The 19,397-nt window shown below is 40.3% G+C and overlaps 1 protein-coding gene across 1 annotated transcript; it reads right to left on the bottom strand.

The window, feature by feature from the left end:
• Positions 1–640: 640 nt before the first annotated feature.
• gas2b (growth arrest-specific 2b) lies at positions 641–19,100 on the bottom strand. Its single transcript, XM_037760259.1, has 8 exons — positions 18,972–19,100; positions 13,718–13,970; positions 12,680–12,789; positions 11,114–11,255; positions 9,308–9,371; positions 7,515–8,073; positions 7,312–7,419; positions 641–1,442 (listed from the first exon to the last, which is right to left on the bottom strand). The coding sequence occupies exons 2-8, from the start codon at positions 13,938–13,940 to the stop codon at positions 1,230–1,232; spliced, it is 1,419 nt and encodes a 472-aa protein (XP_037616187.1). The 5' UTR covers positions 13,941–13,970; positions 18,972–19,100; the 3' UTR covers positions 641–1,229.
• Positions 19,101–19,397: the final 297 nt, after the last annotated feature.

The following is a 19,397-nucleotide window of genomic DNA, read 5'->3' on the forward strand; positions in this document are numbered from 1 at the left end:
GTCAGAAAATAGTGAAAAATCCTTGTTATAATGTCTCACAGCCCAAAGTGACGTATTCAGATTGCTTGTTTTATTCAACAATTAGTCCAAAACCCAAAGATATTCAATTCATAATCATAGATGCCCCCCAAAGAAGAGCAAATCCTCACGTTAAAGAAGCTGGAGCCAGCGAATGTCTGGAATTTTTCTTGAAAAGTGACAATTAATTGATTATTGAAATCGCTGCCCATTTATTTTCTGCTAAATAATGACTAATCGATGCGTACATACAGTCATGAAGCTCCGCTGCCAAGTTGTTACAGTAGTTTGGATAAGGATAACAGTCATGTCTACAACTTTTAATTAGATTAAGTTGGATTTCTTTTTTAACTTGAAGTAAAAACAAACTATATGTTAAATCATTGACATTGTACAGTTTGGTCTAAATACCCATTTGTGCCCAAAAACTATATTCAGTATGATGTCACAACATTTGTTCTGATTGGTCAAAAATCTTGAACCTTGGTATGGACATACTTTTGGCAAGTATCTAACAGTACAACTTCGATTTTTTTAGATTATATAAAAAATCACACTTTTATCAATAGTCAAAGTCAGGATTTTTGAAAAATGAGGAAAAACACAAACTAACATTGTGTTTATTAAATGTTTTCCATATAAATTATTTTTTTTATACTGCATTTGTGTACATATATGTGATATTCAACTTGTTATGAGTTCATAGATACCAAATACTTGATTGTGATACTTGTAGTGTCTGAGCTACAGCCATTTTCTTATCATAGTATATCTGGTATTTGGGCACATGGGACTACTGTTTTTTTCCTAAAATATAATGGAGTCTATTGAAAAAACAGGGAGGTAGCTTGAAGGGAAAGAGCAAACTGGGGAAACTCTCATGAGATGGTTAAGGTTAGGCATTGATCTCGAACAGTTAAGGTTAGGATAGGTTGTCGGGCAGCGAGTCTCGCGAGAGTTTTTGTAGGTTTTTGCAGATCTCAGATCAGATTTTGCAATTTGCAGGCTCCCTTCTAGGCACAACCCAAAAACAGTAGTCCCATGTGCTCAAATACTAGATATAGTATGTTTAGAAAAACGGTTTGACCGATTTTTAAAAATTTCCTCACAGTTGTGCTTTAGTGAAACCCAGAGAACACTTCCACCAAAGGAAATAAAACATTTCAGTTGAAGGCACAAATGGGTGAAATGTTCAGAGGCATTTTGAGAGCCTACTTCTTTCCGCAGTAATGGGCACCGACCACCATGTAGCTGTCAGGTGAGATGTTCAAACTGGGCGGCTTCGCTTTGTTCCTGCACACCCTGAACTCAGATCTGCCGGCCAGCCCTCCTCCTCCTCTGCAGGGGTCGTGTTTCTGCAAGTAACTGATGAAGGTCTCCCAGCCTCCACCTACACGCACCATCACATGACGCTCATTCAGCATCTGCAAAGGTGACACAAGACCGCTCAGTCAAGGAGGGAAAACAGTGTGCATATATTTCCATCCAGGATGTGTTTATGAGGGAAATTCTCAATTATATGAAAATCAGCCCCCCCCCTCCTCGCCACACACACACACACACACACACACACACACACACACCACTGTAATATTCACAAGCTTGTGTAGCTCTGTCTATGAAAGGCAAATGATCTCTCGCCTCAAATAGCTTTGTCAAAATCTCATTAAACCAAATGAAACAACACCTCGTGGCACCAGCTGAGCACACACGCGGGACTAATCCACATACGAACATGCACACAAACACACACGTGCAGTGACGCACAATGAAACACCCACACGGATCTGCAACGCAAACCACCTAATGGAGTATTTTGAATAAAAAATGACGACTGTACAGCCAGTCTATCTGTAGAGAGGTCAGTTATGTGAATCAACACATCCTTCAAAGACAGCCGTCCTTACAGCTGAAAACCGACCGCTGCCATGGCAACTACAGCCACAATATAAAGCCTGGAAAAGAAAAAAAAAATGAAAGGAGGAATTGAGATGAGTTCAGCTCAGACCCTCAACTCCCAGTAGACATTAACATTCCCAGGAGGCCTTGCAAAGCCATCCGTTGTCCTGTCAGCACCAGCCCACCCCACCCCCTCTGGCCTTATCGCCAATAAACCCTTCATTATGGAGCCATTAAGAATGTGATAATACAAGCAGATCTACTCTTCTTACGTGGGGAGGTGTGAGTCACGTGTATGGGATGATAAAAAAAAAAATCAATGGTACAAGCACGGACACACGACACAGGCAGCGATAGAGGAAACCCCAGACATGGTCTGTCTCAGCTGTCATCCTGCAGATTAAAATGTTGAGGTTGACAGGGGTCAAGTCTGACATCCTGAATAAACCACTTTCCTGTCAGACGAAGTAGAGCGAATGTATTTCTGACTGGTCTTCATCCTCAAAAGATTCACTCATCCTGCAAATTTTACTCTGACCTTTTATATAATGAAGAGATTTTAAAGCTTTTATCTGATGATTTTCTTTTTTATTACTCATATCATTGTTTTTAATAATCCTCTGTGTCATTTGATTGTAAACTTTAATAATAATAAACTTCATTTGTATAGCACCTTTCATCCAATAAATACATCTTAACAAAAAGACATTACATGCAATGAGTGATTCAAATGAATATGGACATAAAAACATATTCAAAACAATTGTTGATTATCTGGCTTTACATGCTGGTTGTGTGGTTGTTTGACTGTTTCCTGTTCTCACGTCTCTGTTACCTGATTAAATATTAACCATCTGTTGATATACGATTTGCATATTTCTACAGCTAAATTCAACTATCAGAACTGTTGTAAAGCAGGGACATAATCTAATGATCATTTAGTGAAAACCAGAGCCAGCCTCTTTCTGCACTGTAATATTCAACACAAGCCCTCTTTGTCAGGCAGACTCCTTTATTTCTGTCTCTACAACTCCCCCCTCCCCCCACCAGGTCTCCGTACAAAGTGTGCTACGTCTGCAGCCCATAAACTAGCGTCTGGATTCCCCTGTGTCCTCCCTGGCAGCTCCATTGATTCCCTCTCTCTCCTTTTCTGCTGAAAGATGCATGAGTGTACTCAGAGAGGAGGAGGAGGATGAGTCATTTAAACAGCCGCCAGTAGGAGGCAGGCTTCAGCCACATCCACTGCTTTTGAGAACAGTCAGTCCTTTTTTAAAATGTACAGTAAAGAGACAAACTGTATGAGCTGATGCAGGCACATGTGTGTCTTTCTTTTCCTCCTGCTGTACTCAGGTCTGCCTTGATCCCAATGAGACTATCTGATTAAATAAAGTGTACTTTATATATACTGCATGTGTGGGCTGCTGAAAGTTATAGTGATTCATTATTAAAGACTTTTGACATTTTCTTTCCTGTTAAAGCTAGAGTTTAAGAGTAATTTTCTTAAAAGACGTTTTTCGTTACATTTGTTGAAATTCTCATTGCATCCCAACAATCAATAAATCAAATGTTCAGAGAAAAAAAATCTGTCGTAGGACTGTAATAACCCCGTCCAATCACAAGCTACCTACCTGTTTACCTCTGTCAAATACCGAGGCTTTTTCACGGCCATCGGCATTCCATACCGGCGCACATGGCACCCCCTAGTGCTGACATAAAACGCACCGGGCGTTCCATTCACTACAATGCGGTAATCCGCGGCAACAGTAAATGCTCACGGAAAATGCACCGGGAATGAAGTGACGTAGTTTAAAGAGCGAAAACACACACACCGGGTGGGCGGGAGGGGAGGTGGATGAGTCCAACAAACACAAGGCTTTCATCCAGGAGACCACTGTTTGTGTCCCGTACGTTGAGTTTCACTTTCACGTTACAATCAGCTGTTCATTTGTGTCTTGTGTTCACAACGTTCAGTTTCATTTTCACTTTACAAACGTAGTACTTTTAAGCCCAACCATGTAGTTCTTTCCTAAACCTAACTACAGTGGTTTTGCTGCCTAAACCTAAAGTGACACCAAGGATGGGTCAAACTTGTGTCAAACGTTTACTTTGCACTTATTATGTGACGTTTTTACGCTTCTTGTGTAACGTTATGTAAGAAAGTACGCAGAGGGTGGTTTTTATGTATTTACGCCAGTTACATTGTTACAGTGATCTCATCTCTACATGATCTTTTTGTTGCTTAAACAAACCTATCATTTCACAATGTTAACCACGTGGCATTGTGCGTTTTTGCAAACGTGATACGAAGCTGATCTCAAACGTATACATTCAGCGTATCCCTTGGTTTGGAGAAACGCCCAATGCCAACATTTTTTCTGGCGACTGGGTTGTTTATCTAATGACAAAATACCTGCAACACTAATAACATTCCCATCAGCATCAGCTGTAATTTGTGTTTTGTAGCATCATTTAGCACGTTTACACCAAACTAAGACGGTGAGCATGGTAAACATTATGCTTGCTTAGCATCAACATGTTAGCTTTATCACTGTGAGTGACTATGTTTGCATGCTGCCATTAGCATTTAGCTCAAAGCATCAATATGCCTAATTGCAGTCTCACTCCACTGTAAGGTCAAAGGTCAGGGTTACTACAGAACAAAGACCCTGGAGCTTCTATGGAGTCAATGACACTTGAGAAAGGAGGATGATGAAGGGTTTAATCTGCCAAAATGCTAAACTGAAGGCGAGAAAAACAATTTCATCATCCTCATTTTGGTCCTGATTTTGCTTCCAGTCTTTAAAACATTTCATTTTACTTTTTAGGTTTATCTCTTATATAGACAGCATGATAAACAAATAATTGATGCTGCATGATATTGTGAGGCGTTTTTGAATGTCTTTTCCTTCCATTGACACAGTCAGACAGTGTCGCTGCTACAAAGCCGAAGGAGAGCCTAATTGGGCGCAGAGAAGAAAGAAAAGCCTTCCTCTTTTTTAACACCAAAGAATGGCGGAGCACTCCAGGGCCGGCGTGATTGAATAGACTCCAGGGGGAATAGAGATGGTGGGAGAGGGGGGGTAGAAAGTTTACACGTGAGGAGGGGCGGTCATGCTCAGCCGCTCATTAACAAGCTGTCTGATTAAACCCCTCTCTAATGACTTTGTCTTGGTAATCAATAGTATCTGCTCTTTAAAAAGGTCTCTACACATTGAATGGCACGCTCTCCTAGGAGCTGCACACGGGTTATCGTGGTATATGGTAATTGAGGTTTATGGCGTGTTTTCCTGCACACGCGTAGGCAGCTCAAGGTAATGGATGGAGTCAGGGTCGATGGGCTGTGACGCTCTATTCACACAGTGGAGGTGTGCTTGAGAAAAAAGGGAAGGGGGCAGTGCAAGTAGCATCTACGAACTAGTAATTATAGCGTAAAACTGAAGAACGGACACAGAGCTATGCTGAAACATTGCATGGAGAAGGTCAGCACAAAAGGTCAAGAGTCGAGACAGAGCCGAAAAACAATTCCTTGAGATAATGAAATATGAAATGAATAAAGTTTTTCTTGCATTCTGCTGAACCTGACCGTAAACTAATAACACACGTTGGTTATCACGTCTTTACTGCCTTTCTCTGATGTGCTGTTCAAACAGGTGCTCCCGTGTTATTGACAGGTCGGCTGTGGAGAAACAGCTGTTCTGTGACTTGAAGGGAGGCATTATTTTCTAAATGGACACTAAAAATGTCTATGTTGTCTGTCAGCCAGTCAGAAATGTAGCTGTAACTCTGTTGTAAGCAAACTGACGCTGACAGCATTGATTACCAGTTTAGGGAGTGTTGGGTCAATACAGTTAACAAACCATTAAATGGGTTTCAACCAGTGACCAATTAGCCACCGAAGCTGTGATACACCTCAGTGTGTGTTTAATGTACATTGTGACATCATATCCTGTTAAAAATAGACTATTTTTAAATTTACAGCATGTTCTTTTTAATAGATTTATGGATAATGCCTTTCTTAATACACTAAATATACACTGAAGCTGTTATATTTTCTGTTTGAGTGGATGGACGGTTGTAAACCGTGAAGTGAAACCTTCCTCTTATATTCAAAAGTGGATTCGGACTCCCGAGTGGGCTGCCATTTGCACTGCGCACCACGGTCATATCTTCGCCAAATCATCCTGAAAGAGACGTGTTTGTTTTTCCCTCAGGTTTGAACTCTTTGCTGAAGGTCTATGTACTGAATAAAATCATTGTCAGCCCAGTCTTATCCTCGCCATTGGTTGCCAAGCAACCCTGCCTCCCCGAAGGCCATTCCTCGAGCCTTTGTACAGACGCACACGGGTGGTGGTGCACGACTCGAGGAGGCTGAAAAGCACCGACGTCTCCGTCCCAAATGATTGCTAATCAGCCGCTCTGACACACCGTACTTGTTGGTGACTCAGCTGTTGATTAATAACCTGAGAGGCCTTCGCACCTCACATCTCATATCCGTGACACATCTTCATTGGGCGAGTCATTGGATTTATATTTAACACGTCATCAGATTTCACATTAATTTGACATAACTGTAGCTTTAATTTATTCATTTTACTACCTTAATACCTTATAAAACAACATATAAGCAGTGCCATCATCAATCTAACGGAGGAGGTGGGCGTGAAAATATGTTTATTGTCATGTCCAGCTCCCCTCTAAGGTTTGTTTTCCTTGTTTCCAGTTATTATTTCCTGTTTTATTTTGGTAGTCACCTTTATCAGATTCTTCACTTCCTGCCGTTGTGTGTTTAATATTTGCTTTGATTAGCCTACATTTGAATGAACAGTACACTTCCTCTTTCTGGCAAGTAAAGACTGCTTTTTTGGATCTCACTCCTCGCTCTGTGTCATGCATTTGAGTCCAGTTCCTTGTGGTTTTACCTGACGTTACAGTTTATATACTACTAATTTGTTTTTTTTAACTGTTTGGTTTTGATGTGAAACATAATTCAGTTGCAATATTTTCTCAAGGGAGTGCTCGATGTTTGTACTGCACATAAGTCGTAGGTAGGAGGTCAGGGTGGATGGTGAACGTCCTCTGTGTGGTTTGGTTTAGGAAGGATTTTGGTTATGGTTAGGGAGAGATTGCAGTTTTTGATAAATAAGAATGAAGTAAACAAATTCTGTCTTGTGCTTCAAGTTTAGAACTTTTTAAATATTTACCCCAAAACCACCATATTTCCCTAATGTTAAGTTCCTTAACACAAGAAATGTTAATGCTTTAGTTGCTATGAATGAAACAAATCAATGAAATACTTTGTCAGTATCAATATTTTGTGACTCTGCAGATACGTTCAATAACGTTATGTTGATAAAAATACAAAAACACGGAGAGGTATAGTGTGAACATCCTTACCCGTATGTACAGAACTTTCTCCCCAACACGGTAGCAGCCTTTAGGTTGCTTCTCAACCAGGAACCTGGTCGGACAGCTGCAGGGTGGATTCTCGATAATGTTTCTCACCTGGAACCGTTTAGACAGAGAGAGGAAAAATCATGCAGCATACGCCTTTAACAAGCTCAACTAAGATTACTTTTACTAGGAGTAAAAATACGTACAATATCATCCAAAATGTTGTTGATGCCTGTGCTCCTCCGGCTCGTGGATCTGCCGGAGGAACGAGGAGCTGCAGGTGGGGAGGTGATGGGAGTGTGGTTGTTTATTGTGGTGGTGGAGGAGACTTTGGGAGTGGATACCAGGGTTTGGCCCGGCGAGGGTGCTGAAGCAGATGTGTTAGTGGTGCAGGATGAAGAGAACAAAGGTGTTTGTGTTGAGGCGGTGGTTGTACAGGGGTTAGAGGCTGAGAGGGGGGACTGCGGAGGGGGTAAACATGGAGGTAGTGGGTTTGTTGTGGCTGATGGAAGATCAGAGGCGAGGGAGGCAGCGAGGGGTTCAGACAGACAGGTTGTGCTCGGAGTGAGGGGCGCAGGTGGAGGAGGGGGAGGAGGAGGAGAGGGAGAGGGGGGTGCTGGGGGTAGGGATGGTTGTGATGGTGAATACAATGATGTCGGGGGAAGAAAAGAGAAGGGCAGAGGGGATGATGGAGATAAGCAACCCGCCTCCTCCCTCTCTATCTCTCTCTCCAACTTCACCAGACCCGGAGGCTCCACTCCAAACCTAACAGAGAGGTTTAACAAATATATATCAGCAATCATGAGGATACATCGACTCTAAATCACACAGTATAGGATTCCCAACCAGGAAAAGGCTGAAAGTGGAGTAGCTCAACTAATTTGAAAATAACAGACATTACTATTTGATTTTGAATATAATCACATATTGAGTTATCTGTAACTGAACACCACGAGTTACAAGAGTGAGTGAAAACTTAGAGACAGTTAAAAATATGGATATAGTTCAAATTGGTATTTAAAGCTAGGGTTGAGAATCTTTAGAAACTAGGACAAGTACACTAGATTTTGAAAAAATGATCCAAACGAAAAACCGAGCTCAGTGTTACCAACTCTTTTCCAATAAAAGTAGCAGCACTAGCTTGAAAAGTCCCTAAATCTAGAGAGAAAGTCGGCAACACTAACAGTCCGTCCCTTCAGGCCTCCGTCCAAAGTCACTCCCCCAACATTATCATTACGAATGTGAACGGAGAATTTGGCTATTGTTAGTACTCATAGCCGAAGACTCTGGTTGCGCGCAATGAGTGCATGGGCAGAGTGCACGCAGGCACGTAGGCCATTCAGTCATTACACTGGGAACAAATTAAATGATTGGAGGGGTTTATTACAGTCCTGCGACAGCCACAGATACTAGATTTTTTTCTTTTTTTTGTCAGAGCATTTGATTTATTGATTGCTGTCGGGATGTTAAGAGAATTTCAACAAATATAGCAAAATTGGTTTTGAAGAAGATAACTAACCCTACCTTTAAAGAAATGAATAAACGATTGATATAGGTGTAATGGATAAAATGTTTACATTGTTAGCTAAAAGGAGTGGATTAATGGTAATGTTGGTTAAAGTAATGGATGACCAGTTGAATAGAAAAGCTAAGGGTAGGATAAACGGTTGAAACGTCCAGCAATGTTTAAGCATGTTCCATCTTTTGCCATTTAAAAAAAACCAACATTTTGGGCATTTTGTTCTCGTCAGCAGATGACGGACACTTTTTTTGAAATCATGATTGTTGTGTGGTGGAAATTTCAACCCCGAGAGGTTGACGTCAGTGTGATTAGTGCTGCGTTCCAAATCGCATACTTTTAGTTACTTAGTACATGTACTGCAGCTGCCCTGACAAAGTACGTACTGTTGCATGCAGTAATTGGGACATACTACCTCGTTATAACATTGGAACACACAGTCAGTTGTGATTTGCTTTTCAGGGGCTGTCCCACAGTTACCTGGCTGCGATCCGTCCCAGCTCCATCAGGCACAGGCACACCTCTCGAGGCTGCTTGTGGAGGACTTCACACAGCAACACACAGGTAGTACAAACAAAGAGGGTGGAGGGGTAGATATAAATAAAAATAAAAAGTCAGTCATCTGAAAGGAAAGATGTTTCCGGAGATAAACTTTTGTCTGTGTCAAAAGATAACAGTCTGAACAGAGAGGGGCACATTTCAGCGGGTACTCTACTGTCTCTATTGTGCATTCCTGTGGATGTGCAGCTGAGGGCATGAGGGCATGAAAGCTTCATAAACAAGTCAGCCTCTCCCGCCTCCAATCCACTATCTTAAGAGGGGGCTCTGCGTGTGCACTCAGTTTGGACCAGAAAAAAAGTCCCAGTTAGTTCATTTGTTAAGATGATTTGGTTGAGCATCCATAAAAGTATGTACAACTACAATCCCACTGAGCAATAGACATCTTTTCAACTGTAGCCTGGTTTTAGACCATGTTTCAAAGACATCATTATATATTTTAAAAATGCATAAAACCTGTAAATATTTAACCTAAGCACTGCACACCCATTCATTTACAGTTAATTTTTTTGTCATATACACAGATTCACAGATTGAAACAACACCTAGGCTAAGACTAGAACGTCTACTAAACGTTCACTTATTAACCTTGAATAAACTTAAACATCTACAGACAAATAGACATATAATATACATCTGTTAAACATATTTTCAACGTTAAATTGCTCAGTGGGATATGTGGCACACAATCTCTAAAGTCCACAACGTTCATGACAGAAACAAACAAAAAAAAACAAATAAGAATGTAATGAGCAGATAGCATGTCACTATCACTATAGTGGTATTGTATTTTCATTCACCTGTATTTGACATCCACCATCATCATGGCTGCAGCAAGAAAAGGAGACGAAAGAGAGAAAAGAAAGAGAGAGTAATCATCTGTGTCCTCGTGTCACTGAGGCAGAAAACTGAAGCCTGACACACTAAGTTTAGTCTCTCTACTTATTGTTGGTGGGGATTAACCTGCACATTATCATTCTCACGCATCTGTCGCCCTGCGTAGACATGCCCAAGTAAGCAGTGCATAGAGAAGAGAAGTTTAATGATACAGAACCATGTTAGCATGTTAACTGCATGTTGCGTTCAGTGAGCATAGAAACGTATAATCAGTCACAATTATATTGAAATCTTAAGTTTCCGTATTACTTTTTGCTTCTGATTGGTTTATTTTAGTGAGTTTGTGAGCAGGGTGAGTTTAGTTATTTGAGTTTAAAAAGTAAAGCCATTGTAAATCACCAATACATTAATCAGAAAGTAAAGCCACTGCACAGAATTAATATAATTTAATTGCTGGTCCAAATGAAATGAATGCATCATTTATTTTGTGCCAAATAGTACAAATGATGCTCAGTGTAATATCTTTTGACAAATAAGACACATTATGCTGAGTCTATCACATTTATCCAGGGTCAGAGGTGGGAAAAAGATTTGTCACTAAACACAACAGCACTGAAGAGATGGAGGATGAATGGAAAGATTGAAAAAGAAATATAAAGGACACCATGTTCTCACACAACTAATAGATCAGAGTAGATACAGTAGATAGATACAAATACATAGGTGCCTAGAAACAGCTTCAATGAGATGAAACTCAAAGTCTAAAGCTTTTAGTTAAATTAATAACATACTACAAGTGTTGCATGACATGGTTCACTTGAGGCCTTTACTGGAAAAGGAAAGGGCTCCTTAACTCCATAATGTCAGGCTCAGCCTCCGGTCTTAACTCACCCAAATCCTCTGACTCAAAGAGGTAAGCCCCATCAACGCCGGTCTTTCGACACCAGTACAGGAAGTTGGCTGTGTTGTCTCGGGCGAAGAATGATCCAGAAGTCGCATCAGCTCGCCAGTGAATCACTCTTCTTATTAAAGACTGGGATTGTTTTCAACACACACAAACACACACACACACACACACAGGAAGTGAGTATGCAGTGGAAACACGTTTTCTGCAATTACTCTAAAATGGATTCATATTGTTTTTGTGTGAAAGGAGGACAAATCAGGAACATGATCTTATAAAAGCATAACCGGTGAGGCTAAACATGAACAGACATGCACCACCAGATACTGACATATAGTGACATCCTCAGACTTGAATATTTTCTGTAACAAAGTTCCAAGCAAGTTTTCAAGCATCTGATTCTTGGCGACTCGGCTGAAACAGGTCTTTTTTAACCCTCTGGGGTCTAAGCCATTTTTTTTGGTGCTATTTTTGGTCTCCTTTTGTTGAAATGACTGTAGAATCTCAAAACTGTAATGCACAGGAAAAACCGGGCTATCAGAATATGTAAGCTGCAGTGATGTCACATGAATGTATAAATAGTTAAAATTACCATAAAGACAAGAGAAAAAATAAAAATAAAATTGAATCTCACAGAAATGTATTCAAACCACACAGAGAACAATAAGGAACGAGGTTTTAGGCTTTTCAAAAATGTTCTCCCAAGTCTTGGGAATCAGGGGGAAAAAAATATCATTCTAACCAACACACATCAAAAGATATATATATATATTTTTTTACAGTGTCCTGGAGTTTTTCTGTCCATTTTTCTACAAAAAGTTAGCTCCCAGAAGACTTGCATTGTTGGATTTATTACTTTTATGAAGTTTCTGAAAAAACTCTGTTGTTCCAAGCTTGATTACAAACTGTCTATAAGGAATACGATCCCTCATTGGAAAGCTATGGTGGTGACGAAGCAGCTGCAAGTTAAAGTTAGTCTCTACACCACAGCGTTCCGGAGATATACTAAAAAGAGTAACTAAAATACTTTTACTTTTATACAACAGCGTCGACCCCAGGGGGTTAAAATGACATCTCCATCATGACTTGGACAGGTTCATAATGTCACAGTAACAAAGTGCACAACAGAATAAACCATTTCTGAAATGAAGGAGCACAGATTATTTTCATATGTTGGTAAAATTAGTTTGTTTTGGTGGAATAAAATGACCTGTTTCCTCTTTTTGTGAAAAAATACCATCTCAGAGCTGGGTTGTGCAGACTACTTCTCTTCATATTTAGCAGCCTAGCACACACCCACAGGTTGGTTGTTAGAGGGCTTCTACAACTTGGGATGCCCAAAAAGGACGGTGCTGTCTCTTCTATCATTGGCCATAAATGGCAGAGAGACGCTGCTATTTATATCCCTGAGAACTGAATAGGCCTTCTATGTTTGCTATTGTGAAGAACTGTGTCACTGGTCCATGATTTTGTGAATGTATTCGTTGTATTGTTCTTCTCTATGCGGATATAAATAAATTGTTTAAGTGTGTGTGTGTGTGTTGTTGCAGCACCTTGCCATTGTTGGTGTGCATCATCTTGTCCTGGATCAGCTGTGCCAGCTGACAGAGGACGACGCCGTTATCCAACCTCTCCATCAGACTGTCTGCTGTGAGCTCCACACCTGATAAAAGACACACAAACACTGAATTATGTACATACAGTAAATCATAGTTATTACTCAAGGCTCATCATTTTTGCTTTTTGCCAATTTTCACAAAAAAAAATACCCTGATCTTTCCAAAGGAGTAGTTTAAACAACATTTGCCCCAGACTTTATATCCCAATGCATAATAATAATAAAAATATGAATACAAAGTATTTATAAAGCACCTCTAATACACAAAATGCAGCTTAAAGTGCTTTACAAGATAAAAAAATAAAACAACGGACAATTTAAACAACACATAAAATATTGAAATACATTTATCAGCTCAAATGTATCAGAAGGTTGCAAGAGACAGAACTGTCAGTAAGCAGGGTCTTCTAAAGGTGAGGGAAGATCAGAATAATAATATAATAACACAAATAATAACATTGATAAGAGATAAACATGCAAAGGGGGTGCTAATTATGCCGCCGGTTGTCTCCCCTGATTTATGGATTTACAAAATACCAAATCTTGCCACAGGAATGTTTTGTCTTTGGAAAGCTGTGAGGTGGCAAACAATATCAAAATCAGGTTTATGAACCTTTATACAGTAACTCTAAGGCCCACAAGCTATTTTGATTTTTTTTTTTGTAGTAGCATCAGTCAGAAATTCATCCTGTTGGCACTTTCCAGACTCCTTCCAACAGGTTGTGGCATGTGCAGAGCCTTTATGTTTTCACTCACAATACAGTAAAGAGGGAAGAAACATCCCTGCAGTCACAGACTCAGTTCCTCTCATGGAGAGGTATTTCAAGGATTTGGGGATAATAAGTAGATTAATGTGTCTCCGTGTTTAATGCGACTGCAGTTCCAAACCGTCAAGAGTTCTTCATCTGTAGTATCTGTAACTGACGTCCAGACAGTAACATGCATGAGGATCAATGGAGGAAAACTGTCTCACCCATGGTGGTGTTGAGCCAGAAGGCCAGGTCTTCTTTCATGGGCAGCAGGCTGGCGTCGTGGCGATACGGCAGCCACTGGTTGTAATCCTGAGGACTGGCGAGGCCGGGTCCAGAGTGTCTGTACTTCTGGCCAAGAAGACAGTTCATCCCCAACCCGGTCAGGTGCCTCGGGCTCAGAGGACCGTCAAGGCTGGTGTTCATCTCCTCCACTTCACTGTCCATGCTTCAGCTCCGATCGGCCTCTGACGGACCCTGGTGGACCAAATAATAGATGTTTTTATGCTCTTGTCATGTTTTTATTCTGACATTTTGCTTAAACTGAGTACGGTTTTATTCACAGTTTAATTTACTGATGTTTTCGGAGGTTTTCGATTTAGCTACAAATCAAGAATTGAGCTTGACTGAACTGTACTCTGCTACCCATACTGTTCATTCATCATTTAACTGAGTTTCTTAACTGTGTATAAGTCTCTCTGGTGTACTTACCAAGGCTAAGGTTAAACTACTGCCATGACTGGGACGGTGTTTGTCTTTCACTACACCTTACTGTATCACATTAGAAATAACAAGGGAAACAAGTGTTATTGGTGTGTAAACCATGGGGTGCTCTCCATCAATAGTAGTAGCTAATAGAAGTGGGAGCAAGTGCATTAAATCCTAATTGCATTGGGCTTTTTGTGATATTATGTAAATATTCTGATACTGTAAACATGTCATGAGCTAATGAGCAGGAGTGGGAATCACCAGAGGCCCCACACTACGATATTATCACAAAACTAAAGTCACGATATGATCTTATTGCGATTTTAAACATTTTGCGATATGCTGAGTATTGTGATATATTGCAATTTATCACCTTTTTTTCAACTGCATATTGCAGTGCACAAAATAAGACAGTTTTCACTCTGTTCATCTCAGAGTTTTCATTCACATACCTTGAGGTCAGAGGTCAAGGGAAGGGACCCTTTTGAAAATGACCATGCCAGTTTTTCTTTGCCAAAATTAAGAACGTTATTTAGGATTCTTGCCGACAAGCTAACATGACATGGTTGGTATCATGACATGGATTCCTTATGTTTTCTAGTTTCAAATGATACCAGTATCTTCACTCTAGCTTTAAGACTGAGCCTGCTACAACCTCTGAAAGACAGAATAGCAGTCGTCTTATTAATAGGTTAGTTTATATAATAAAACATCCTTCACATACATATACATAAATATCTGAAAAAGTCATAAGTTGCTGTAATCATTTTCCTGTCTGTAAAGAGATTCCTTCCTCAAAAGTAAGAGATGGAGGACAATATGCACAGTCCTCTTTTCATGCAGAAACATGAGGATTCAGTCCAAATCAAGTGGGTATTTTCCAAAGTCATTTAGTGCAAAATTCCCTCTTTCTCTTTCAGACATGTTTGACAGAAGATAATAAAACAAAAGGTGAGTTTTGACTTGAAAAGATGTGCTGCTATCCTTTAAGAAAGCAATAAATCATTAAAACATAATGGTTTTAGAGAGTAATAATCTCGGGTTATTTGCAGTGGAAAAACACAAAGCAGTCTCGCACATGTACAAAAGCAACAATGCATGTTGAAACAAATTTTGTGCACTGGCAGCCACACAGTACACACAGTCATTAATCAAAGGGATTAAACTGACTGACTGACTGCAGGTTTAATAAGATGTATAGCTACAGCCCTGAGCCAGTCTCCTGGTGCCGCTATATGGCTCATTTGTCCTGTTCCCAGAGCAGCTTCCATCATAAAGCTCAGCCCCATGCAGAGACATGCCAGTAATACTCGCTGCTAATCAGCTGGAATTAAGACAACAACACATGCAGTGGGTCACTGTGTCTGCTGAGTAATATACAGTAGAGACAGAGGCCCGCTTTGTGCTACATGACTGACTTTAAGGTTTCATTGTAAAGTAACAAGACTAAGACTAACAAGGCAAGCGGCTGCGATGGTGGGCCCGTGTTGGTTAAGGTACTGGTGAGACATGAAATACGATCTGGGAAGTCAAGTTTGAGCAACAGATCTGTGAATATTAAGGCTTCACAGATGCCAAAAACACAGAGGATGCACAGAGATTTATAATACGATGAGACTCTCTGGAAAGTTATCATTACAGCAACTATTGTTAGTTGCTGTAATGATAACTTTATCTTTCATTGTGATAATTACTTAGCAGTGGGCAACCTGAGGCTGATGGGAATGTAATCAGTTTTTGCAGATATTTGGTCATAAATCAAAGATTGGACAATTGGACAAGAAATCACCAAAGGGATTACAATTCTTCCTGAAGGGAACAAGGATGTTTGTATTAAAATTTCATGACAAGCCATCCAATAGTTGTTGAGACATTTCACTCAAAACCACAAATATCGGAAAGGTCGGGGATCACCAAAGTCATTAGGATTCATTGTACAGGGACCGTGAATGTCAATCTATCCAAAAGTTGTTGAGATATTTTGGACTGGACCAAAGACTGTATATAGAGATGGACAACATGACAGCTCCCCAAAAGTGAAGCCAAAACAACTGGATCGCCCCCTGGTGGCTGGCTGCAGTATAGGTCATAAAGCCCGCCCCCTCCATGTTAGCGGATGGGACATGAGCCAAACTAAAAAGTACATGTCAAATACATTTTTCCCAAAGATGGTTTCTGTCATTTTAGGTAGTTCATATCACACTGATGTATGTTCAAGTGTTCATTTTTCTGATAAGTTTGGTTTTAATTAGTTATTTGATGCTGTAAAAAGGGGGTGAGACGTATTGATTGACAGCTGAGTCTCTCTCGCGAACAAGCTACGGCCGTGCTCGGCTCACGATTGGTTCAGGTGGATGACCTCGATACCGCGGCTCCAAACGATGACCTCGATAGACTCAAGATGGCAGCTCCTGTATCCAGGACATTTTGGCTTCACTTGTGTACAGTGAGGCGTCGTCCATCTATATATACAGTCTATGGCTTGACCAAAGTGGTGGACTGCCTGAGGGACAGAGCGACATTGCCATCGCTAGAGCCGCAAGCATGTCTAATAAAGATCTTATCTCTAACAAAAACATTATCTTGTGTAGAATAGTCACACCTGGAGGGCAGATGTTTGGGAGCCAGACAGGCAGCATCACAGCTGGCTTTTTGAGCTCATTTAGTTGTATACCACCTGTGCTTTTGCATTAAAGTAGCTAATTGTTGCAGATCTTCATTACAAGTTCAATTTGTCGTGAAGTTGCCTTATATCAGCAAATAGCAGATGACAGATCCCGCTCACATGCTCACAGAGGAAGTAGGGCAAAGACGTACATGCAGTAATGTATGTCAGTGAAACCTGGGCTCAGCCTGTGTGAGATAAATGTGAGGATGTTGTAGACACACGGCTCTGACTGGACGCTGTGAAAAGGGTCTTTTGTAAACACATCATGCAGACATGGGACGGAGACGAGGTATAATGTGGAGGGGGCCGCCTGCCAAGTTTGAGGCTGGTTTACAGGTTGACCAGCAGGGCATGAGAGCGTCTGTCTCTAACAAAACATCCAGGTGCAATATTCACACCTCTGCTACAGGAGGGCTCTGTGGGGAAGGGGAGACAAAGGTCAGCTATGGCCGAGCTCTCAGACACTAGCAGCCTTTATACTCCTGCAGAGCTGAGGGTCCGTTTCTCTAAACACACCACATACACACACTCACACACTCACACACACAGGCCCATGCATGTATCAGTGTTTCTATCCCACCTCATTTACTTTGCAGACACTGGCTTCACAGCCTTTAATTGTGTTTTCGTAGTAAAAGGGAACGTCTTCACAGTCAAACCGGCTGTTAAGGGGAAAACCGCTAAAATTACACACCAGCCTACCTGAAAAAAATGTGTGACGGATCTGAGCCGAAGACAGCCTGAACCTGTACTGTACGTATGTAAGATGACACAATGATTGATGATTTCATGTGGCCTTCAGCAGCGCAGCTCTAACATTCCAGAGTGAAACCAAAGGTCACGTCTTGTAAACAACTAACTTCACAACTAGTTCACAAAATTCAGTTTCCTTACATGACGGGCACGGCTCTCATGTTTCCTCTGGTAAATCTGTCACTGAAAGAATCATCTCTTCAACAAGTAAAAATCACCTGAAGGCTTGTGCATTCTGCTTTTGTTTTCAAAGCCTGTTCAGTGTCCACTCTCTGTGGCAACCGTTTGAAAAAACTATCCGGAGATGTCCAACAGCACTGCTGGTAGCGGTGTCTTTCTCCATCAGCTTTGAGTCAGTGATCTGCTGTCTCAGGTGTCAGTTTAGAACTATAACAGCTTAAAAAGACGTAATGTAAAACTAATAAACGATAGGATGAATAAAAGGTATTGAATGGATGGAACAGTGTAGGTTTCAGCTATAGTGGCGCTCTCACCCCCGTGGTTTTCCTTCAGCTGCTTCTAGACTAAATAAACCTCACATCAACACAGGATGGAAAGGTCTGTCGCCTGCTGCACCCTGAACAGTGGAGTCTTATTGTACTAAACCTCCAGTAAAACACAATAAAATACAATTTTGGCACCAACAGATATTTTTGCTTGATTGTTTTTGCGTGAGGTAAATGAAATAAACAACGATCAGCTCTGAACAGTCTGCTCATTGAGGGAATTCTGGCTCAACTTGTCTTATTTGCTACCGAGGCCAACCATGGGGTCAGACATCATGAACATGATGAGGATTCATTTCTGTGTTGAGACACCGAGCGCTTAAGGGCTTAAGTGATCACAATTCACATTCACACACTTTTTCATTCTGACTACATCGTAACACATTTTTTTTTTTTTTAAACAGCTTATTCTAGAAAATATTAACTGTACATAAACAAAAAAGAAATAAAAATAAATTATTTTGTGAGTGCTTTAAATTGTATAGGTGTGACATTAAATTTAACACAAATTAATAACTGCTAAATCCAAATGGATCCCAAAAAATAAATAAAAAAATCCCCAAAATACATGTTTTTTTGAATAATTTTAAATCAATTATATTTATATCTGAAACTGCTGTGTTATCTCTGTCATAAACAAAAAATATATATATTTTTACATTATAAGAAGAACGACTTTCAAACACTATCAACATACTATTTGTGGAAATAATCAGTAGCCAATAATGGTTGAGATACAGTATCATAATTATATTGTGTGTTTACATCATCAACATGTGAAACAATTATAGCATTACAATGAAAAATACACAGTAACTCTATCATGCAAAAACATATACTTACTAAACAGTAACAGCAGGATTCTTCAGTAGATTTCCTTCTTCATAAAAGTTCCCTCTCAGTATCTCAGTTTTCCTCTCTCACACGTGCACACATCACTTCCAGCCAGATGTTGATCTCCCTGCAGCTACACGACTCTGTAACAAGGTGGAGGCTGCAGTCACTGTTAAAACTCACTCTGCTGCACACGCCTGCTACTTTCTGGTGTCAACTTACAAGGTAGAAGACTTCTGAAGACAAGTTAGATTGGAAAGAAAAAAACATCACCTCGGTTTGTTTGGGTTTCTTTGTAAGTTTGTAAGTTTATAAAATAAACTTTGTAAGTTGTATCCAATATATTATAAGAAAGCTATGAGTCAGTTTCTGATAAAAACCATACAAATTGGAGCAAGTTAAAGTTTACTGGTTTGGTTGCTTTCTTTTTTTTTT

This window comes from Sebastes umbrosus, chromosome 2 (assembly GCF_015220745.1).
Source record: "Sebastes umbrosus isolate fSebUmb1 chromosome 2, fSebUmb1.pri, whole genome shotgun sequence".
Taxonomy (NCBI): domain Eukaryota; kingdom Metazoa; phylum Chordata; class Actinopteri; order Perciformes; family Sebastidae; genus Sebastes; species Sebastes umbrosus.